Genomic DNA, 24,661 nt, shown 5'->3' on the forward strand with positions numbered 1-24,661 from the left:
ACCCGGATAACTATTGCCCTGTATTGGGGTGGGCAACCTTTGTCCTTGAGGGCTGCAACCCAGTCGAGGTTTCAGGATTTCCTCAATGAATATGCACAAGATCTATTTGCATGCACTGTCTCTATTGTATGCAAATAGATCTCATGCATATTCTGAAACCCTGACTAGATTGTGGCACTGGAGAGCCAAGGTTGCCCATCCCCATGATTTCTTGAAAAAATTGTTCTTGATCATCTACAGACTTATGTTGATACTGAAACATTCTTGATGCTTACCAATCTTATGGTTAACCATGTATTGAGACCTTATTGCTCTCAAGTTTTGATTCTGTCTTAAGAGGATTTGATGAGGGGATTTTTTTGTTGTTGTTGTTACATTTGTACCCTGCGCTTTCCCACTCATGGCAGGCTCAATGCGGCTTACATGGGGCAATGGAGGGTTAAGTGACTTGCCCAGAGTCACAAGGAGCTGCCTGTGCCTGAAGTGGGAATCAAACTCAGTTCCCCAGGACCAAAGTCCACCACCCTAACCACTAGGCCACTCCTCCACTCCGTTGTATTTATTAGTGATGTTGACATCTACTGTGTTTGACAGCATTGACCATATTTTTTATTTTTTTTATTTTTTGTTACATTTGTACCCCGCGCTTTCCCACTCATGGCAGGCTCAATGCGGCTTACATGGGGCAATGGAGGGTTAAGTGACTTGCCCAGAGTCACAAGGAGCTGCCTGTGCCTGAAGTGGGAATCGAGCTCAGTTCCTCAGTTCCCCAGGACCAAAGTCCACCACCCTAACCACTATTATCATTTGACTGCTTTTGGGATAAGGATCTGGTGCTACGGTGGTTTGAGTCTTATTTATCAAACCATTTGCAATGAGTTTTTTTTTATTAATGCTAATCATTTAGGTTGGTATTCTCAGAGCACTGGTGATCTCTGGGTTCTGCCCTCTCAGCTACATTATTTAATTTGCATAAGCAACCCGTTTGTTGTCCTTTGTCGTCTTTTGGTGTTTAATATGGATTATATACAGATGATGCATAGACTCTCAGTTCTTCTGTTTCTGCAGCATTGCAGTCTGTTTCCCTTTGTTTGCAGGCCATTAATACTTGGATGTCAGCTAATAAGCTTTGTTTCAGCTTGAAGAACAGAGAAAGGGAAACTTCTTGATGTGATGCATTTTTGAGGACAGAAGGGGAGACTTGATGTGATGATGCCTTTTGTAAGGACAGAAAAGGGGAGACTCTTTGTGTGATGCTTTCAGATCATTCATCTACTGTCTCTTGCTTCAACTGTCTCTACTCCTTACTCCCTGCCATGCTGAATCCCCCAGGGCTCTGTTTTGTCCCTGCTTCTCCAATCTTTTTCTCAGTCCACTGGCCACCCATATTCAAGAATCTTCTACCAAGGTGTACTTCTATGCAGATGATATCCACTTAGTCTCTGTGCAGAATCCTTACAGCCCTTCACTCCATCATCTTCAATCATGCTTGGATTCCATTAATAACTGGTTTTGTCCCACCGGTTTTTATTTAATTTCTCTAAAGCAGTGGCCATGTGGGTAACGAGTCACACTTTGCAACCTTCCATTGTACCTATGATACAAGGCTCCTCTATTAAACCGTTGACTCGTTCAAATATCTATTGGTAATTCTTGATTCCCAGCTTTCCTTTGCTCCCCAGATTTCAGCTGTGATAAAATCATGCTTTCATTCATTGGCGTCTTATCCACTCTATGTGCTGTTGCCTTGATGATTCCACCTGTGCGACTTCTGTTTACTTTCATAGCATCCAAACCTGACTGTTGTAACATTGTCTATGCTGGTCTTTCACCATCTTCATTAAAGCGTCTTCAGTCTGCTCAAAATACCTCCATACATCTTCTGTTGTGAACTCGTCACTTTGATCGTGTAGCTCTCTTTCTTAAATATAACTGGCTTCTGATTCCATTTCGTATTCATCATAAGATACTTACATTGTCTCACAAGGTCTTAAGCCAGAGGACTGCTGCTTGTTTATCTTCACTGATCTGCTCGTATGTACCCTCTCGTTCCTTGTGTCCATCCTCTGCCAATCGCCTATCCATTCCCTCAGTCTCATGTTGTCTTGAGGCTACTCATCTTTTGGCCTTTTTTTTTTTTTTAATTGTGCCATCACTTTGGAACACTCTTCCCCCCCCCCCCCCCCCCCCCCCCCTCCTTTCATGAAGATCTCTCCTATCAAATATTTCACAAGGCTCTAAAAACCCATTTGTTTTCTTCCGTCTTCCTTGGTTGGATATCTAGATAAGGACAGAGGTGGCATGCAGCATGTTCCTTACTCCTGTCTCCCTCTCCCTGCCTCCTTTCTCGCTTCTGCCCTTTCCTATTAATGATTGTAGTTCCTTTTGTAAATTGTTATAAATCGTTTTGATTTTAAAAAGTGAATGGCGGTATATCAAGCACCAATAAACCATAAGCATAGGGAAGGAACTCTTGCATGGTGTGACACTTTTAGGCAGTGCTTTTTTTGTAGAAAAAAAGGTGCCGGTACTCATTATGGGCGGGGTCACCACATATGGCTCCACCCCTATGATAGCCACACCCACATTAACCACACCCCCTATACCAGCCATGGCGCATATAAACAGACATCATTGAAAATATTACAGTACTATAGGAGAAAAAAATAATGTGATTTTTTTTCATGATAAATAATCTCTGTAAGCTCTTACAGCTCCAGTATACCCAGTGCAAAATAAGACAGCCAATGTAAATTCTCAAATTGGACATATTACAAACACTAAAATGAAAATAAAATGATTTTTTTCTACCTTTGTTGTCACTGTTTTTCTTTCCATATTGGTCCCAGTCTGTGATTCTGCTTTCCTTTGTTTTCGCTTAACTCTTCTGTGCCATTTGTCATTTTTGTCTTCTTTTTCTTTGCTTTCTTCAATATTTTTCAGGCTCTCTCTCTGTCCAGATTTAATTCATTCTTACTATCCATTCTTTAATTTCCTTCATCTACCTGTGGCTTTTCATCTTTTCCTCACCCTTGTTCTCCCCATGCCCCTTCCTCTTATTCTCCAGTCTTTCTCTATTCCCCTTTTCCATCCAGCAGCTCTGCTTTCTCTCCCCATCCTTCCAGTGTCTCCCCTATTTCTTTCTGCATTCTTCCATCCAGCATCTTCCCTCTCTCTCTCCCCATCCTTCCATCTGTTTTCCCCCTCTCTCTCCCCATCCTTCCATCTGTTTTCCCTCTCTTTCCCCAATCCTTCCATCTGTTTGTCCCTCTCTCCCCAATCCATCTGTGTTTTCCCCTCTCTCTCCCCATCCTTCCATCTGTTTTTCCTCTCTCTCCCCAATCCTTCCATCTGTTGTTTTCCCTCTTTCTCTCTCTCCCCAATCCTTCCCTCTGTTGTTTTCCCTCTTTCTCTCTCTCCCCAATCCTTCCCTCTGTTGGTTTCCCTCTTTCTCTCTCTCCCCCCAATCCTTCCCTCTGTTGGATTCCCTCTCTCTCTCTCTCCCAAATCCTTCCCTCTGTTGTTTTCCCTCTTTCTCTCTCTCCCCAATCCTTCCCTCTGTTGGTTTCCCTCTCTCTCTCTCTCTCCCAAATCCTTCCCTCTGTTGTTTTCCCTCTTTCTCTCTCTCCCCAATCCTTCCCTCTGTTGGTTTCCCTCTTTCTCTCTCTCCCCCCAATCCTTCCCTCTGTTGGATTCCCTCTCTCTCTCTCCCAAATCCTTCCCTCTGTTGTTTTCCCTCTTTCTCTCTCTCCCCAATCCTTCCCTCTGTTGGTTTCCCTCTCTCTCTCTCTCCCAAATCCTTCCCTCTGTTGTTTTCCCTCTTTCTCTCTCTCCCCAATCCTTCCCTCTGTTGGATTCCCTCTTTCTCTCTCTCCCCCCAATCCTTCCCTCTGTTGGATTCCCTCTCTCTCTCTCTCTCTCTCCCAAATCCTTCCCTCTGTTGTTTTCCCTCTTTCTCTCTCTCCCCAATCCTTCCCTCTGTTGGTTTCCCTCTCTCTCTCTCTCTCTCTCTCTCTCTCTCTCCCAAATCCTTCCCTCTGTTGTTTTCCCTCTTTCTCTCTCTCCCCAATCCTTCCCTCTGTTGGTTTCCCTCTCTCTCTCTCTCCCAAATCCTTCCCTCTGTTGTTTTCCCTCTTTCTCTCTCTCCCCAATCCTTCCCTCTGTTGGTTTCCCTCTCTCTCTCTCTCTCTCTCCCTCCCAAATCCTTCCCTCTGTTGTTTTCCCTCTTTCTCTCTCTCCCCAATCCTTCCCTCTGTTGGTTTCCCTCTTTCTCTCTCTCCCCCCAATCCTTCCCTCTGTTGGATTCCCTCTCTCTCTCTCTCTCCCAAATCCTTCCCTCTGTTGTTTTCCCTCTTTCTCTCTCTCCCCAATCCTTCCCTCTGTTGATTTCCCTCTCTCTCTCTCTCCCAAATCCTTCCCTCTGTTGTTTTCCCTCTCTCCCCAATCCTTCCCTCTGTTGGTTTCCCCTCTCCCTCTCTCTCCCCAATCCTTCCCTCTGTTGGTTTCCCTCTCTCTCTCTCTCTCTCTCTCTCCCAAATCCTTCCCTCTGTTGTTTTCCCTCTCTCCCCAATCCTTCCCTCTGTTGGTTTCCCTCTCCCTCTCTCCCCAATCCTTCCCTCTGTTGGTTTCCCTCTCTCTCTCTCTCTCCCAAATCCTTCCCTCTGTTGTTTTCCCTCTTTCTCTCTCTCCCCAATCCTTCCCTCTGTTGGTTTCCCTCTTTCTCTCTCCCCCCCCAATCCTTCCCTCTGTTGGATTCCCTCTCCCTGCCAAGTTTGGCGCGAACGGCGCGAAGTCGCGACGCACGCGGCACCAGCCCCTATTTCCGGCCGCTGCTGCTTCTCCTGTTGAGCAGCAGCGGCCGCTACACAAAGAAAAAGAAGATTAAAAAAAAAATTGAAACCTGGCTGAAACGCGGCACCCCGGCACTGTAGACAGCCATTAGGCATTGGCTGTTGCCCCGCAGCCGCTCCTCCTCTTGCCTCTACGTCACTGCGCTCCTCTGGGGTCTTCCTCCAGGGGCAGTGACGTAGAGGCAAGAGGAGGAGCGGCTGCGGGGCAACAGCCAATGCCTAATGGCTGTCTACAGTGCCGGGGTGCCGCGTTTCAGCCAGGTTTGAAGTTTTTTTTTTTTTTAATCTTCTTTTTCTTTGTGTAGCGGCCGCTGCTGCTCAACAGGAGAAGCAGCAGCGGCCGGAAATGGGGGCTGGCACTGCGTGCGGGACATGGACTCACAGGGCGGGGGGAGCAAAAAAAAAAAAAGGTGCCGGTACGCCGTACCGTTGCGTACCGGCACAAAAAAAGCACTGCTTTTAGGGGGAGTGGAGAAGGAGGAAGGATGTAAACTCTGTGTAGTGAAATGCTTTTGGTGGGTAGTAACATAGTAGAAGATGGCAGATCCATTCTGTCCACCCAACAGTCACAACCATTATCAATCAGTAGTGGAAGCAGTGTGAACTTTTTCATGGCTTGATACTTTTAAGGAAAAAAGAGAAGGTCTAAATTCTTGCGTGGTGTGATGCTTTTGATGGGATGGAGTGAAATCTTTTCGGTGGTGTGATGATTTCGGGGAGGAGGGGAGAATGTGTAGGATATGAGGATGTGTAAGATGTGATGCTTTTAAGCAGGAAGAGTTTTTTTGCGGGGTTGACCTCATGCTTGCTTGATGCCTTGGTGGGGGAGAGAGAAGGTGAACTCTTGCTTGCTATGATCTGTATATTCTCTTCCAGCAGTCTAAAGTGATTGCCCTATGTGTGTACCGAGATGTCAGCGGAATGTTTACCACAGAGGCCAAATCTGCAAATTCCAAGGATGATCTGGCAATGCGAAACCAGTCTGAAGCTGAAACACTGATTCAGGACATGAGGTACTGCTCAAATGAGAGAGGAGCGTTACATTCACATGGGATGAGAGAAGGCAGCAGAGGGAAAAGTAAGGCAGAACTCATGGACAGAGTGGCGTGGGGTGTGGGAGGGGGGGGCAGTGCTAGTAGTGATACATTGTAAAGGAGAGATATAGCATGGAGACTCAGGTGCTGATGTAGGGGCAAGACCAGGGGCAGAGGAACACCTTTTTGTTTGGGAGGGGGCTTGCTCTGCCCCATCCACACCTAAGCTCTGCCTCCAGCATGCCCTAAGCTCCGCTCCCATCTCCTGCTTCTCCCCTTTCTGTACCTACCATCCCATAGCCACCTACACACACACACACGGCGTCCAGTATCCTTCCCTTACTCTAAACCCCTCGTACCGTGGTGTCCAACATTTCTGTTCTCTTCCTCTCAGTTCCCCTCTCCCTGTGATGTACAGCATTTCTGTCGTCCTCTAACCCCTCCCCCCACACACACTTTCTAGTATTTCTCTCCTTCTTTCCACCTCCCCCACAATGTGTTTAGTACTTTATCTCCCTCCCAGGTGGCAGTGATACTGCAACCAGCACAGCAGCAAAAGCATTGAAACTCACGGACATGGGATCTTGACCATCTGTGCATGCTAGAGGTCTGCCTGCTCCCACCCTCTCTGAACTTCATGTTTCGGGGGTGGGGGGCAGAAACCGGCAGACCTTGAGCATGTGCAGGTGCTCAAGGCCTTGCACCACCTCCATACCTCAATGCTTTTGGTGATATGCCAGTTGGAGTATCACTGCCACAAAGGAGGGAATTAAAATAATAAGCACTTCACAGGGGAGGTGGAGAGAAGGAAATTTTGAGGAGTACCATGGCTCCCTTTTCCTGTCCCTCTGTGGTCAGACCTTGAGGAAGCCTACATGTCAGTTCAATAGGGTGCCATCAGATTTTCTCCCACTGATACTGCATGTGACCTTGAACAAGTCACTTCATGATTTGTCTCAAATACAAACTTAGGGCTAGATTTACTAAAATGTATTACTGTGACTGCATGAGCCTAGTGCAGGTAACGCACATGATTACTCAGCTGGTCCCATTGGATGAAGTGGGACTTGCAGTGAATTACGCTCGTTAATGCTTGTTAGCATGCGCTAATGCATGGGTACCTTTTAGTAAATTTAGCCCTAGATTATTAGCCTCACTGAGGCAGGGAAATACCTTCTGTACATTGAGGGCTAGTTCAACCAATAGTCAAAACAAGGCAGTCTTCTAGGGCACCAGGTTCCTGGGGGCAGCAAAAAGCAGTTACAGTCAAATCAAAACAATTAGGTCCTGACAGGTAAAGAACCATCTGCCCATACTGTAACCTGTATTTGAGAAGTGTGTGTGTGATGATCATAATTGTTGAGTTTAGTTATCAAAATGTTAAGGGGGTGGGGAAGGCCTTAAGGTTAATTGAGGAAGGGTATAAAGCCGAAGGTTCACTTACGGCTCTCGCTACTCCTACACTGGATCTGTGTGCATCACTGTAATTTGCTCTCTTGAAGCAGTAATTTAAATCTAAAATCAAATTCAATTTAAACTGAACAATAGCTTAAAATGCATCTGTTACTCTCTCATAAAGAGGCTCATAAGAAAAAGTGGAGCCAACCTCACTTGCCCTGAAACTTGGAGGAATGTAACAGGGCTGACCACTTGCTCTTCTCACTCTTGCTACCAGGACTATGACAGGGGACACTCAATCCAGTTTCATGGAAATACTTTTAAAACAAATAGGAGAAAATATTTTTTCATGCAGCAAATATTTAAGTTCTGGAACTTGTTGCTAGAGGATGTGGTAACAGTGGTTAGCGTATCTGGGTTTAAAAAAGGTTTGGACAAGTTCCTGGAGGAAAAGTTCAGTCTGCTGTTGAGACACTGCTTGCCCTGGGATTGATAGCATGGAATGTTGCTGCTATATTTGGGTTTCTGCCACGTAGTTGTGACCTGGCTTGGCCACTGTTGGAAACAGGATACTGGGCTAGACGAACCATTAGTCTGACCCAGTATGGCTATTCTTCTCTTCTTGATCAGTGTCCTTGTTCTGGGCTTCCCTTTCTCATGACTGATGTGATGTTCATTCTCTCTCCTGATTCATGTTTTGTTTTGCTCTGTTCTGGCTACAGTAACACAGTGGACGATGAAGAGGAGATGTTATATGGAGACTCCAGCCTATTGTCAAGCCCTAGTAAGGAGGAACCACACAGGCCCAATCTTCCTTCTGCTGAGAAGGAATCCTGTACTTACCGAGTGGAACCCACTCACTGGTGTGTTTTGGTGCGCGAGTCAGGCCAGATGGAGGTAAGGTGAATTTCCCATACAATGCAGTCCTTGCAGGTATTCATTCTTTATGCTAGGAATGCCTAGGTATTCTGAATAATTTGAGTTCTTCCAGCTTCAGTGTAAGAGTAATGTATGCAATTTTTCTCAGGTCTTCCAAATAGTGCTCCCCCGACATTGCTAGAGTAATACACAAATACCTTCTTGGAAAGGATCGGTGGGGTTATTGAGGATTATGTTCTAGGTTATTAATATGTCTAACTTTTGTGTAGGTTGGTTGTATCTGCCCTAGAACTCATGTTCAGATGGGCTGAATATGAAAATTTATACATAAATAGGAGGAATTATTTTTCCACTCAAAAAATAGTTAAGTTTTGGAACTCGTTGCCAGAGGATGTGGTAAGTGCAGTTAGCATATCTAGGTTTAAAAAAAGGTTTGGAAAAGTTTCTGGAGGAAAATCTGTAGTCTGTTATTGAGATAGACATGAGGGAAACCACTGCTTGCCCTGGGATTGGTAGCATGGAATTCTGCGATTAATTGGGTTTCTGCCAGATACTTGTAACCTGGATTGGCCATTATTGGAAACAGGATATTGGGCTGGATGGACCATTGGTCTGACCCAGTATGGCTGAGAACATAGAAATAGCCATACGAGGTTAGATCAGTGATTCATGTAAGTGCATTCAGTGCTTCTCACCATGTGGGAGGTAAGCCCATCTCTGTACAGCCTCTAGTTGTTCGCTTCATGAGAGGTTTGCTGTTGTCAAACCTCCAGCTGTATCATGGGATCTCAATTTTGTCCTCACCCAGATAATGAAAGCTCCTTTTGAGCCACTTGATTCCTGCCATCTGAAGTATTTGACCTGAAAAGTTGTGTTTTTGGTGGAGGTCACTTCAGCTCGCAGAGTCAATGAGCTTCAGGGTCTAGTAGCTGTTCTACCTTACACTAAGTTTCACCACAATAGAGTAGTTTTCCACACACACCCTAAGTTCCTTCCTAAGATAATATTGGTATTCCATCTTCATCAGTCAATCGTCCTGCCAACATTTTTCCCAAAACCACATGCCCAACCTGGCAAGAGTATACTTCAAAGAAGATCAATCAAAATGATAAACGGGATGGAACTCCTCTCATATGAGGAAAGTCTAAAGAAGTTAGGGTTCTTCAGCTTGGAAGAAAGACGGCTGAGGGGGGATATGATTGATATCTATAAAATCCTGAATGGTGTAGAACGGGTAGAAGTGAATCAATTTTCACTCTTTCAAAAAGTACAAAGACCAGGGGACACTCAATGAAATTGCATGGAAATACTTTTAAAACAATTAGGTGGAAATATTGTGCTTTTCCCGATTGCTACTCCTCTCCAGATAGAAGGCTGCTTGGGAACATATGTATAATTTTTGATGTTGATATGCTTGACAGTTTGTAATTGTCTTTGACTTGACTCTTTTTTTTTTAATTTATATTCATTTTGGTTGTGAATATTTGCCTTTTTGCTGTTGGTTGGTATCTTATTCTCTGGTTTGTTGTGGGGTTTGTGATTTGGCTCTACTAGTTGATAGTGATCCTTCGTCTAGCAGTGATAAGGACAAGTATTTTGTTCCATTCATTAAGTGTGTGGCAGCTTGCAACTCGGTTATCCGTAGTATTATCATATAATAGAGGAACCATACCCTTAAGTTGACCATTTTTGAGTTATGTTGAGGCAATGGTTGTTTAGAAACATGATGGTAGATAAGGGCCAAAAGGCCCATCCAGTCTGCCCATCCTCAGTAACCACTTATTTTCTTTCCTAAGGAATCCTGTAGGTGTAAATAAATAATACTTAGGATAACGATTATTCTCAGATTACTTATTCCAAGGTTCCTAGCTCAGTCTAGGGGTATTATTATACAGAACCTTGGATCTGTTACCTTATCAGATGTACCATGGGAGAACTGACACCAAGCCACAGATTATATATATATATATATATATATATATATATATATATATATATATATATATATTATAGATAAGAAAATATAGGTACAAATATAAAAGCTCTGGCAAGCTTTGGCTGAATACAAAAATACGGCTGATAAAGTTACAAACTATATTGTCACAACTACACACTGATTCTTACTGTTACTATATGAATCACACCACTGATTGGTAATGGCAATGCTATAACTATGTCACGAGGTAGTACAGTTATTAGCAGCTTATCTTCCTGACCAAGAGTCACTAAGGTAACCTCTCCTGGCTAAGGCCAGCTCTGCACTAATCCCAGACTACTAGGAAATAAATCACTGTGTCACTCACCAGCCTGTCTCTCTCGGGCAGTCTCTTGGATGTGGGCACAGGTTACTTCTCCGACTCAAGCTGACTTTTGCAGCAAGTCTTAGCCTCAGAATTATCTCAGGGCCTCTGCACAAACAGGGTCACAGTCACTCTGGCTGGTACGGCTGAACCAACACTACTTCCTCCCGATACACAGTTCACAAGACTGCGGGCCTTATCAGGTCTCTCTCACTCGTCTTCTTGTCCGCTTCTACCCTCTTCCAGGGCTTCCGACTAACTGATTTCTTCTTTGTTCCCGCTTTTCCAGAACCTCTCGGTCAGGTGACTGCAGGAGCCCAGTCTGGATCTTCCTCAGCTCACTGCATGTCAAGAAGGGTCCGTTGTTCTTGACCTTCAAGTTGTTACATTGTGGTATGCATTTTCTGTTTCTCACCCGCCTTGCTGGAGCTTCAGCTTCTCGGGGAGATAAAGAGGGGCTGGTTTGCCCACAGCATGTCCTTGGTGTTACATGACTGCTAGTGATTTTCCAGAAAGCTGAATTAGCTAAATCACTGCTGTGCAGGTCATAGGGTACAGACGCCATCTTGATGTCATAGGATTATGCAGGCCAAGACCAGCAAGGTGAGACACACAGGGAAATACCCCTACAATCCCACATACCTGTCCCACGCTTTCTTAAACTATTGACACAGCCCCATCTCCATGATCTCCACCAGGAGGCCACTCCATGCATCCACCACCCGTTCCTGTTCATCATAAAAAGGCCCCTCATTCCAGAGATTTTCTTCATTTGAAAAAGGCTCACCTCCTGTACATTAACGCCACTGAGGTATTTAAAAGTCTCTATCATATCCCCTCTCTCCCACCTCTCTTCCAATGTATACATGTTGAGGTTCATAAGCCTGTCCCTGTGTGTTTTATGACGGAGACCGCTTACCAATTTTGTAGCCGCTCTCTGGACCATCCTTTTTATATTTTTCTGTAGGTGAGGTCTCCAAAATTGCACACAGTATTCTAAATGGGGCCACAACAGAGACTTATACAAGGGTACTATCACCTCTTTTTTTCTTGCTGGTCATCCCTCTCCTTAAGCAGCCAAGCATCCTTCTATCTTTGACCATCGTTTTTTCTACCTGTTTGGAGACCTTAAGGTCATTAGACACAATCACCCCCAAGTCCCACTCTTCTTTTGTACACAGAAGCACTTCACCCCCTATATTGTAATGTTCCCCTGGATTCTTATAACCCAGTTCTTAGCATTAAATCATATTTGCAAATTATCGGACCTTTCTTCAAACTTCGCTAGCTCCTTCTTCATTCCATCCTTCTTCATGCCATCCACAACCTTCAAGGAGCCCACCCTATTACAGAGTTTGGTATCATCTGCAAAGAGACAAAACTTCCCAGACAGGCCTTTCGCAATGTCACTCACAAAGATGTTAAAAAGAACAGGCCCAAGGACCGATCCCTGTGGTACACCACTGATAACATCCATTTCCTCTTAGCAAGCTCCATTTACCAGGTCTCCTCCTATTTAACCAGTAGTTCATCTTTGGCCTTGTTTGCTTGGCTGTTTTAGTTTTTGCTTAGAAATTTGTGTAATTATATATTTGTTTTTATTTATTTATTATGCTTGTGTAACTATCAGTCAGTTTTTGTTTATTTTGGGTTGTGTTGGTATTATAGACATTTGTATTTCCACCTGGTGCTTCTATGCTTTCAGAAATGTTCGAGATAGGATATGATGTTGGATGTCCTGGTTGGTCATCCAAATGATGCAGTTGTCAGGGGTTCAGTTTGTGTTAGTATTTGGCTACAACAGTGTGAGTTAAGCCCGAGAGTTCAGAAATTTTCCATAAATCCCAGAAAGTAGCGCTGATTCTTTCTAGCAAACATTGTAATAAAGAGTGATCAGTCATGTAGATAAGTCCCAGTCATTATTGTGAATGTTGCTGTCCAATAATGGCGTTCTGGTGTCTACTTTGAGTCTCATGAGGAGTTTAGTTGAGGTACCAAAAAGCACTACAATCGTTGCGTCGTTCAACGGTGAGCTTATGGTGTGGAGAGGAGATTTGGTATTTATAAACCTCAGGCTGTGTGTTAGCAGAATCAAATCTGACCCACGTGCGGTCTGCAGAGTGGGTCATGGCAGGTTAGAGAGATAGTCTGAAGGAAAAGCACTTGCCTTAATGTTGTCAGTTAGGGCTTCTTTTTCCTTGGCTGCCATTCTTCCATAACAGTCATTTAGCCCTACTTGCCTTAATGTTGTCAAGTAGGGATTCTTTTTCTTTTTTCCTTGGCTGCCATTCTTCCATAACAGTCATTTAGCCCAAGATGAAACTTTGGTAGGTGGGTCAGCATCCGCCTAGGGTGTAGCTCTCACAGAATTACCTACGGGAGAGCACAGCTATTTTGTGTGAGCACCTCATTTCTATCCGCCTCCTCCAAGAAAGTGGTGTACAGGTCCTTGCATCAAAGGTCAACCAGGGAGGTTGTGGTAAGCTTCATATGGGGAACGCGTTTGGCTGGTTGCATTTTACTGAATTGGTTCTTGCATTGGGTCATCATCTGGTAAGGCTGTGTTCTGCATCTCATGGAGATCACGGTTGGCAGCGTGTAATTTAATGATCACAGAGCTTGCTGTGTGGGGAGGAATGTTTGGCCCTTACTCTGTGAGATATGCTCTCACCATTGAAGATCTTGGGTCACTCTGTTCCCAGAACTGCTGTCAGGTGGTTGCCTCGTAGCGTTGGAGGTCTGGCTCCTTTTGCTTCCAGGGCTCCTTTTGCTTCCAGGGAGCTTTCACTTAATGGAGGGTTGCTGGCTCCATGTGAATGGCACGCCAGTCATCAGATCGAGGCCAGACTGGAGCTCTCCAGAGCACCTGTCGTCGGCCCGATCCCCAAGCCAGACTCACTCACAGTACTCTGTGGATCTACCCCCTCACAGGTGGGAGTCCCTGCTACGTCGGACCTCTGGGTCGTTAGGTTGCAAACTAACTTGGGCTGACATCAAAGTCTGACGGGGCTGTTGTGTATGGAGTCGCCACTACGCTTGGATCTCCCTGGCACTCCCTGATGTAACATTTATCCAGTCACTAAACTAGGTCCTGCAATGCCTGCTAGAAGCTATCTGTTAATGCTGTGGTACAAAGTTGAAGTTTTAAGACTAGGGGGAAAAGAGTATGGAAATTAGTTGATAAAGTTTGCTTTTTTATATATTTTTTCTGCCTATCACTAACCTATAATTTCTCCTTTAAACCCCAACCTTTAAGTTCCCAAAGCTATCTGTTAATGCTGAGGTACAAAGTTCAAGTTTTAAAACTAAGGGGATAAAGTTTTTGTTTTATTTTTTTAAATGTTTATTCTGCCTATCACTAACCTACAATTTCTCCTTTAAACCCCAACCTTTAGGTTCCCAAAGCTATCTGTTAATGCTGTGGTACAAAGTTCAAGTTTTAAGACTGGGGGAAAAAAGAGTATGGAGATTAGTTGATAAAAGTTTGCTTTTTTTATATTTTTACTCTGCCTATCACTAAACCTACATTTCCTCCTTTAAACCCAACCTTTAAGTTTCTAAAGCACAAGGCAAAATAATGTTCACTTACCAGAGAAACGTCTTCTTCTCTCAGAACTTCTCGGAAAGCTCTCAGAACTGATGCTGAGAAAAGAATACTGAGGCAGAACCAGACGCAAGGAAGGTTGCACAACCCAGGAAACATCCCCCAAACAATGACAGGTTGGTGAAAAGCAGGAAATTATTACTGCTAGGAGACTCAATTATCAGAGGTATTAACTTAGGAACAAGGTTCAAGGGCTCCAACCTAGTGAAATGCCTTCCAGGATCATAAGCTACCAGAAGTACCGACCAAATACTGAACGTGATCCGAGAAGAGAAGAAAGATTCAAATACTGATGTTGTAATCCACTTGGGGACAAATAACCTGGACAATAATAGCAAGTGTACAGCACAGAAAGCGTTCCAAAAACTCGGGGAGGGACTGAAATCTTTGGTTTGGACTTCGGCTTTTCCTGAAGTCATTCCTACAGGACTACGCAAAACAGTGGAATTCAATAAGTGGCTTGAATCTTGGTTTAAAGAAGGTTTTAGATACATAGGAGGATGGAGTAATACATGGTGAAAAAACAGGCTGTACTGTAAAGATGGGCTTCATCTTTCTGTGTTGGGAAAAATGATCCTTGTGGACAAATTCAGAAGTTGTATTTCTAGACATTTAAACTAGATGGTGGAGGTGATAAAAAAAAAAAAAAAAAAACCAACAACAAAGGAATTCAGAAAGTCACCCCCAGAATAAACATGATTTCAGTGGGAAAGGTCATCCAAATAAAGAAAACCACCAAAACTCACTTAGCACATGGAAAGCAATGAGCACAAATGCTCATAGTCTGCTATTACAAAGACGTGGTTCAATGATTCCCATGAATGGGATGTGATCATACTGGGCTGTAATCTTTTTAGGAAGGAGAGAGAGAGCCGAAGAGGTGGAGAAGTGGCACTGTATGTGAGAGACAATATCAGAGCCGCTGAAATGCGGGGAAACTGGGGAAAGAAAGAATCTTTATGGATCGTCCTAAAAAGAGATGATGGAACCTGTATCCACACGGGGATTATCTACAGGCCTCCGACACAAATGGAGAAGCTGGACAAGGATCTGATAGAAGATATCCAAAAGATTGGTAACAAAGGGAAGGCGCTACTTTTGGGAGATTTCAACTTGCCTGATATGGATTGGAACATCCCGTCGGCAGAATTGGACAAAAGTAGGGAGATCGTGGACACCTGTCAAAGTGCCTTGCTCGGACAAATGGTGATGGAACCCATGCGGGGAAGGTTGACGGTGGATCTAGTGCTCATGAATGGAGGAAGTGTTTCCAACATGTAATAGTGATCATCACACGATATGGTTTGATATAAGGGCAGAGTGCAGACGCCCAAAACTCAAAGTACTGGATTCCAGACAAACTGATTTTGCTAAAATGGGAGAGTACTTGAAGAAGGAGCTGATGGTATGGGAAGGTGTAGGTGAAGTGGAAAATCAGTGGTCCAAGCTGAAGGCTGCTATAAATATGGCAACTAATCTTTACATGAGGAAGGTAAACAAAAAAACAAAAGAAACAGAAAGCCTACATGGTTCTCCAAACAAGTAGCTGACAAAATAAGAGCAAAGGAGGCTTCGTATAAAAAATACAGAAGAACACAGCGAGAAGATCACGGAAAAGATTAGTTCTGCAACCCAAAATTCTCCAATTAGCCTATTGTCTTACAAGTACCTGGCCAGAGGAAGGGGTGGTACTTGCTTGTTTGTGCTGAACACCAGCACCAAATGGCCTTGTTTATTTCTTTTGTAATTCAGAGAAGAAAAAAAAGGGGTCTCCACACCTTACCGTTTGTATCTAGATTGTAAGCTCTTTGAGCAGAGTGTATGGTGTACAGCGCTGCGTATGCCTTGTAGTGCTATAGAAATGATAAATAGTAGTAGTAGTAGTAGATTAAGATTAGTTTTTTACATTAAATATTACCAGTACTGGGACTGCACGGTCTAGGCCTTCATAAGTGCACCTCCACCAACACCTTTTACTTGGAGCGGAATAGGCCCTTCAGACAGTTCACTCAGCTTTATGTTTTTTTTGATCCCAACAGGATAGGGGGGTCACCATTGGAAACACACAATCTCCAATTGGCTGTCAGATTGCATTTCATTCACTTATGCCCAAGCTGGGCTGACTCTTGAGGGTCATGTCAAGGCTCACAATGTCAGAGGCGTGGCTGCGTCGCTAGCCCACTTGAGGTCAGCCTCCATTGAAGAAATTTTGAAGGCTGTGACATAGTCTTCAGTCCACACATTCACATCTCATTACTACTTTGAGCAGAATACCCAACGCAATAGTCAGTTTGGGCAGACAGTTCTGCAGAATTTGTCTGGGTTCTAGAATCCAGCTCCACTCCCCTAGGCCCATTCTGTTCTGTGCTGCACTCTCACACAGTTGTATATAGTTTCAGGTTAATTACTATTTTGTCATCACCTGCGTGGCACAATTGACCTGTGGTGGTTGGTTTCGGTGAGCCTGGGAACTATGGATTCCCACATGTGAGAATATGGCCTTCTTATCCTCTGAGAAAGTGAAGATAGTTACTCTAGCAGGTAGTCTTCGAGATCAGCAGGCCATCCATTCCCACATACCCTCCCACCTCCCTTTGGAGTTGTCTCCTTTTTGTAGTATGCTGTAGTATTGTACTGATGGTCCTGTGCTGTCACGGCAGGCAAGAAGACACTCCCTCACGCGAAGTGGTGACGCTATGCATGCTCTTAAAGCTTTTGTAGCTTGTTTAAGCTCCACACTGGGTGACGTGGATGACATCACATGTGAGAATGAATAGCCTGCTGTCCTCGGAGAATAACTGCTGTAGCAGTAATATTTGCTATCCCTCCTGAGTATTCCCAGTACTGCTGCTGCTGTAACAGTAATATTCGCTATCCCTCCTGAGTGTTCCAAGTACTGCTGCTGCTGTAACAGTAATAATTGCTATCCCTCCTGAGTATTCCTAGTACTGCTGCTGCTGTAACAGTAATATTCACTATCCCTGCTGGGTGTTTCCAGTACTGCTGCTGCTGTGATAGTAATATTTGTTATTTCTCCTGAGTATCCCCAGTACTGCAGCTGCTGTTATATTAATATTTGTTATTCCTCCTAAGTATTCCCAGTACTGCTGCTGCAGTGGTAATATTTGCTATCCCTCCTGAGTATTCCCAGTACCGCTGCTGTAAGAGTAATATTTGCTATCCCTCATGAGTATTCCCAGTACTACTACTGTTGTAAGTGTAATATTTGCTATCTCTTTTGAGTATTCCCAGTACTGCACTTGCTATTTCTCCTGAGTATTCCCAGTACTACTATAAGAGTAATATTTGCTAATCATGCTGAGTATTTCCAGTGCTACTGCTTCTGTCACTGTCAGAGCAAGATTTTCAGTATTTCTCTTTCATTACAGATTTATCAACTGCCTGAGTGGCGTCTGGTTTTTCTGGTGAAGAATTTCCCTGTTGGACAGCGGGTGCTTGTGGACAGTTCTTCTGGACAACCCACAACACAGGGTGAGGGCAAGAAGGAGGAGGTGACAAGGCAGGGAGAGATGCCACTTGTCAAAGAAGTTCTGCTGGCGGCTCTGGGCAACAAGCAGACCCGACCCTATCTTCTGGTGAGCATCTTTGTCTGTTGCCCTAAGTATCACCTCATATTTTGTGTTCCTATGTGTCCTTTCCTTGTTCTGTTTTATCTTCCGCCTTTCTTTGTGATCCTGTGTTTCACCTCATCTCCTTTGCTCAGTGTCACGAAACGCCTAGCCATCTGCCTGGGGTTACCCTGCTGCCATTTAGAGAGCCTGTCCCCAGCACAGCTGAGGTCTGCCTATACCTGCCGCTTGTTCTCTAAGTGATGCAAAGTGATGCATGTGGGAAAGAGGAACCCGAATTATAGCTACGTCATGCAAGGTTCCACTTTAGGAGTCACTGACCAAGAAAGGGATCTAGATGTCGTCATTGATGATATGTTGAAACCTTCTGCTCAGTGTGCTGTTGCAACTAAGAAAGCAAATAGAATGTTAGGTATTATTATGAAAGGAATGGAAAACAAAAATGAGGACATTATAATGCCCTTGTATCGCTCCATGGTGCGACCGCACCTTGAATATTATGTTCAATTCTGGTCGCCGCATCTCAAAAAAGATATAATGGAATTAGAAAAGGTGCAGAGAAGGGCGACGAAAATGATAAAGGGGATGGAACGACTTCCCTATGAGGAAAGGCTAAAGCGGCTAGGGCTCTTCACATAGGCACCCCGTATAAGAGGCTTGGGGAGGCTAAGCCTCCCCAGCCCAAATGCAACTCTTTTGGAGCGCTTCCCAATCTGGCGACAGCATAAGGTATTAACTGGAGCTTCCCCTCCCCGATGCCTTTCTGCCTGAGACTCTCTGCTCCCCGATTCAGTGGCCATCAATAAACAGACTGTGTGCGGGGCTATAGAGCTCTGCACGTCGCTGACAGCTTGCCGGTTCCTGCCCGAACAGAATGTTGCATCATAGAGGGTGGGACCGGAAGAGCTGTCAGCGATGCCGTGCAGAGCTCTATGGCTCCGTGCACAGTGTTTGTTTACTGATGGCCACTGAATCAGAGAGGCAGCGGGTTTGGCAGCAAGGCAGCATGGAAGGGAAGTTCCAGCTTCTTTTTCTTTTTGTGGCTAGGGGGAAGAAAAAAGAGAGAGAAGATAATGCTGGAGGCAGGAAATGGGAGGAAACAGAGAGGATGATGAGGGAGGGAAGAGGCAGAGGCGCACAATGTTGGATTGGATATTTGGGGGGAGGGCAGACAGAGAAGCAAGGCTAGATGTTTTGGGGGAGAAGAGGCAGATGGGCAAAGCTGGATATTAGGGGGAGAGAAGAAACAGAGGAGCAAAAAGCTAGATATTTGGGGGGGGGGGGGGAGAGACAGAGGAGCAAAGATGGATAGTGAAAAGAAAAACAGGCAGTGGAAGAAGAGAGGCTGAGGTGTAGAGTGAAGAGAGAGAGGGAGGAGCAATGCTTGAAGGTTTGGGAGAGACAGAGGTGCATTGTATGGGGAGAGAGAGAGAAGAGATCTGTATGGTATGTGAGGTGGGAGAGAGAGAGGAGATCCTGGGTGCCTGGGGCAGGGGAAGAGAGAGAAGAGATGCTGCATGGCAGGGAGGGGGAAGAAAGTTAGATGGAGGAAGAGAAACAACCTTCAAAAAAAAGGCTGGTTATATCACTACAGGCATTTCCTTTATCTGTGTCAACTAGTAGTATGGGAGCTGCCATCAACAAACGTACACTGTCTTATTGCCTAGCCAATGGCATTTCCTTCATTTGTCCAGTCGTGCATGACTCTTGAAGGTCGTGTCACAGCTCCTAATGTCAGAACTATGGCGGCGGCATCAGTTGCCCACTTGAGATCAACATGTATGGAGGAAATTTGTAAGGCTTCATTGTGGACATCTGTTCATTCGCTCGCTGCCCACTACTGTTTCGAAGAAGGTTCCTGATTCAAAAGTAGGTTTGGCTAGTCATCCAGAATCTCTTTGGGGTCCCTCCTATGCCCATTTCTTTTCTGTTTAGGCCACATTCCAAAGAAAAGGATATTTCCTTCCAAAAATATACTGGCTGCAGTGCTTTGCTGTTTTTTCCCCTTTTTCTATTGAAGCTAGGGACTCCTTGTGTTGAGAAGAATTGCTATTCTATTTGTCTTAGGAAAAAACTAAGTTACTTCCTGTAGCAGATGTTCTCTATGGACAGCAGGATACAAGTCCTCACCTACTTACCCACATCGCTGAGAAGTTGAATTCTGCTCTAAGTATTTATAGACTAGGGAGGTTCTGTGCAACAGTGGCAGACAGGAAATGATGTGTGTGTGCAGTGAGGTGGCTCAAAAGCTTTCAGTTGTTTTTAGCTTCCCACATAGGTTCCATTGTTAACATTGTGCATGCTGTGAGGCCTTGTATTCTGCTACAGGGAGAAAACCTTCAACAGGTACTTAACTTGGTTTTACTTGTACACGTCCAAGTTATTTACTACTACTACTACTTAACATTTCTAAAGTGCTACTAGGGTTACGCAGCACTGTACAATTTAACATGGAAGGACAGTCCCTGCTCAAGGAGCTTACAATCTAGAAGACAGGTGTACAGTCTAAAGCTTACAATCTAAAAGACAGGTGTACAATCTAAAGCTTACAATCTAAAAGACAGGTGTACAATCTAAAGACAATCTAAACAATCTAAAGACAAGTGTACAGTCAAAAGACAAGTGTAAAGTCCGTCTGATAGGGCATACTATATTTCACGAAAGGTTAGGTGCCGAAAGCAGCCTTGAAGAGGTGAGTTTTAAGCAGAGATTTGAAGATGGGTAGAGAGGGGGCTTGGTGTAGGGGTTGAGGAAGATTGTTCCAAGCATAGGGTGAGGCAAGGCAGAATGAGCGGAGCCTGGAGTTGGCAGTGGTGGAGAAGGGAACTGAAAGGAGGGATTTGTCCTGTGAGCGGAGGTAACGGGCGGGAACATAGGGGGAGATGAGGGTAGAAAGGTAGTGAGGAGCCGCAGAACGGGTGCATTTGTAGGTAAGGAGGAGAATCTTGAATTGTATGCGGTATCTGATCGGAAGCCAGTGAAGTGACATGAGGAGAGGGGTGATATGAGTATATCGGTTCTGGCGGAATATAAGACGTGCGGCAGCGTTCTGAACGGATTGAAGGGGGGATAGATGGCTAAGTGGGAGGCCGGTGAGGAGTAAGTTGCAGTAGTCAAGGCGAGAGGTAATGAGAGCGTGGACGAGAGTTCGTGTGGTGTGCTCAGATAGGAAAGGGCGAATTTTGCTGATGTTGAAGAAGCGACAGGTCTTGGCAGTCTGTTGGATATGCACAGAGAAGGAGAGGGAGGAATCGAAGATGACTCCGAGGTTGCGGGCAGATGGGACGGGTGGATGAGGTTGTTATCAACTGAGATAGAGAGTGGAGGAAGAGGAGAGGTGGGTGTAGGTGGAAAGACGAGGAGCTCGGTTTTGGACATGTTCAGCTTCAGGTGGCGGTTGGACATCCAGGCAGCAATGTTGGATAAGCAGGCCGATACCTTGGCCTGGGTCTCCGCGGTGATGTCTGGTGTGGAGAGATATAGCTGAGTGTCGTCAGCATAAAGATGATACTGAAAACTATGAGATGAGATCAGTGAGCCTAGGGAGGAGGTGTAGATTGAGAAGAGAAGGGGTCCAAGGACAGATCCCTGGGGAACTCCGACAGATAGTGGGATGGGAGTGGAGGAAGATCCATGAGAGTGTACTCTGAAGGTGCGGTGGGAGAGATAAGAGGAGAACCAGGAAAGGACGGAGCCTTGGAACCCAAAAGAGGACAGTGTGGCAAGAAGTAAATCATGATTGACAGTGTCAAACGCAGCGGATAGATCGAGGAGGATGAGGATGGAATAGTGGCCTCTGGATTTGGTGAGGAGCAGGTCGTTGCAGACTTTAGAGAGTGCTGTTTCTGTCGAGTGTAGAGGGCGAAAACCAGATTGAAGTGGATCAAGGATCCTTAATTAAATTTTAGTTTGTAATTTTATTTTATTTTGGTTTATATTTTTTATTTATTGTATTGTTTATAAACTGTGTTAAGGTCTTTTTTCATTAGGCAATATATGTGGAGGTGTATTTTCAAAGCACTTAGACTTATCAAGTTCCATAGTAACCTATGGAACTTTGTAAGTGCTTTGAAAATGAGCCCCAAAGTGTGATGATAAATATGGAAATAAACAAATTGGTAGCTAATGCAGGTCTCTTGATTTTGCTATTATATTCTTACTAAAATCATTTACTAAACAGGCTTGCAGCAGCATTTGAAATCACTTGCCTCCATTACAGATAAGCCACACTGTTCCTTCTATGTTAAATTAGATTTTAAGTCCCCCTGGTGAAGGGACCTAATGTGATTTTATGCATAATCAGATGATTGCAGAAGAATGTGCTTGGCTAGAATGGTGAGTATGTCAGAGTTGGTGATCACCTTTTATCTCTGGCATGTACAGGTGCACGTAGACCAGGAATTGCTGATATATGAAGCTTTCCATCATGACTCCCAGCCAGGGCAGGGAAGCCTGAAGGTCCGTTTTAAGAAGGTGAGGAATATGACTAGGCAAGAGATGCTTAACCTAAAGTCACTTCTTCCTCCATCCCCTGTTCCATTCATGCTCTCTTCTTTTTATCACTTATCAATTTAGATTATTGTAATTCAGTTTTGTTTGGTGTTAGATATTAAGTGCCTACAGCTAATTCAGACTATTGCTGTTAAATTGTTTTTGGGAGCTGTTCGTTATGATCGTGCTACTGCTTTACTGAAGCAAGAACATGGCTACTGGTATCAGTGAGACTTTCTTACAAGATATTGCTGTTAGTTTCTAAGATTCGTGTTAGTGAAAATCCTGAGTGCTTTGATCTTCACAATAAGACTTGCTTGTTATTCCATCAAGTTTGTCTGGTTACACTCCACAATTTTTTCGGTTGTGCCTCCTGATTTATGGAATAATTGTCCATTGTTTATTCTAAAGAAAGTTCTCTTGTAGTTTATCCAAATCTTTTTTTATTGATGACAAAAATAGACCAATAAAAGAGAACTCACAGCTAAGTATGTACAGGATATCCAGATATACAATTGCCACCCAAGCATTTTTTATGGTGTTTCCTAATCCCGACACCCCCCAACCCTCCCCGCCCCAGAGAACATTCAACACTACAAACCATAATGTATAAAGAAGGAAAGAGAGAGTTCTTTCTCTTAAGACTCTCCCCTCCCTGAGTAAGTTACAAGAATATTTCTAACCCATCCCAGCAGACCAAACCCTAATCCCCCCCCCCCCTTTTCCCACCTTCAAAAGTAGAGCAAAACAGGAGCGCCAATAATACCCATCAATATCACAATTGGAGGTCATTTTTTTTTTTTTTTGTTACATTTGTACCCCGCACTTTCCCACTCATGGCAGGTTCTATGTGGCGGGCAATGGAGGGTTAAGTGACTTGCCCAGAGTCACAGGGAGCTGCCTGTGCTGGGAATTGAACTCAGTTCCTCAGTTCCCCAGGACCAAACTCCACCACCCTAACCACTAGGCCACTCCTCCACTGTGAACACAATAAGAGGCTCTGAATAAATGATTCCCAAACCAGCCAGAATCATTTCTTATGCTTCACTGTAAGAAAAATAGCTTGAGCCTCCCAGGTCATTAACAATTGAATAGCATGACGCCAGAGCCAAAAACAGAGAACATCACTGGAACACCAGTGTTGAAGTATACATTTCAAACCCACCACACAGGCTTTGTATAAAAAGTAGCATTTCCCTTTCGAGAGAATCCCACCAGGAGCTCGGGTCCCCAATTAAAAAAAAAAACATATGGTGAGAGGTTTAGTGATTGGTGAAAAATGGATTCTGCAAAGGAGATCACCTGGTGCCAAAACCCCTGAATGGTTGGATAAATCCACAGAGCATGAGATAGTGTTCTCCACCTCACCACGGTTACTACAAGAAGGAGAAAATGTACACCCTGCATGCTTGCTTCGGTAAGAAGTAAGCCCTTGTCAGAGTCCAAAACAAACATTCTGTATACCAAGCATTATGTACCACCAGTAGAACCATCTCCCAGATGAAAACCCAAACTGTAGGATTCCTTTTTGCAGTAATATAGGAGTGTGACTTCTTAGGTATCAGAGAGACCATGGATTTATGTAGCTATCACACTGGCATATGAGTCACTTGAGGTGAAGTAAAAAAAGGTTTGCAATTGATCCTCCATGCCTACCGTACAACCTGTGTGTAAGAGCTGACTCTCATAGTGGGTCAACTGCAAATTGACCCCACATCTGGGGGGATTTCTATGCCTAAGTCTCAACAATGAAGTTGAAAGTCTAGAGTACCCTTCTCTGTAAGGAGATCAGCAACACATAAATAACCTTTCTGACCCCAGCTATTAAACACAGCTGAGCTAACCCCAAATTTCTTTCAGGGGGCAAAAAAATCTGTGTTAGCAGGATTCCTATTACAACACACAAGCAAAGCCCGCCTATTGACCCACAAAGATTTAAGCAAGACATATTTTAAACCCGACAGTAAAGATTTCCCGAGCGCATGCAATATATAGTGAGGGTGCACTGGTGGAGACATGCGATAATATACAGGTGCATGTTAGGATCCCCAGCCCATCAGTTGCCCTGGAGCCATAGAGCATTTCCATCTGGATTTTAGGTGTTCTCTCTTTCCAGAGAAACCCGCTCAAGGCCCAAGTCAGCTCTTTAAGATCTGCTTCATAACTCAAAGTGGGAGCTTCTGAAGCACATAGAGCCAGCGTGGAAACAAGGACATTCTGTACAGGTTAATCCTCCCATATAGAGACAAGGATAAGGAGTTCCAGGTTGCCAGCTGTTGTTCAGTAGATTGTAAGAGAGCCCCAATATTAATGGGGTATAACAACTTGGGGTCGGCCAGGAGCTATATACCCAAATATGTAAAGTGGTCTGTAGCCCATGATACAGGAAAAACACCCACCCAATCCTGTACATAAGTGAGGGAAGTTGGTAAAGCCACTGATTTGCCCATATTACGCATAAACCCCCAAAACTCCCCATATTCCTGAAAGCTCTCTAATAACGCTGGCAGGGACC

General features: G+C 44.4%; 1 protein-coding gene across 1 annotated transcript in view; it reads left to right on the forward strand.

The window, feature by feature from the left end:
* Positions 1–24,661, forward strand: part of CPSF1 (cleavage and polyadenylation specific factor 1) — a 297,206-nt gene that overhangs the window by 187,185 nt on the left and 85,360 nt on the right. Inside the window, 4 exon segments of the mRNA XM_030220640.1 lie at positions 5,727–5,863; positions 8,005–8,179; positions 17,455–17,661; positions 22,039–22,128. Of these exon segments, the coding sequence (XP_030076500.1) occupies positions 5,727–5,863; positions 8,005–8,179; positions 17,455–17,661; positions 22,039–22,128 (609 nt within the window).

Source organism: Microcaecilia unicolor, chromosome 1, assembly GCF_901765095.1.
Source record: "Microcaecilia unicolor chromosome 1, aMicUni1.1, whole genome shotgun sequence".
Lineage (NCBI taxonomy): Eukaryota > Metazoa > Chordata > Amphibia > Gymnophiona > Siphonopidae > Microcaecilia > Microcaecilia unicolor.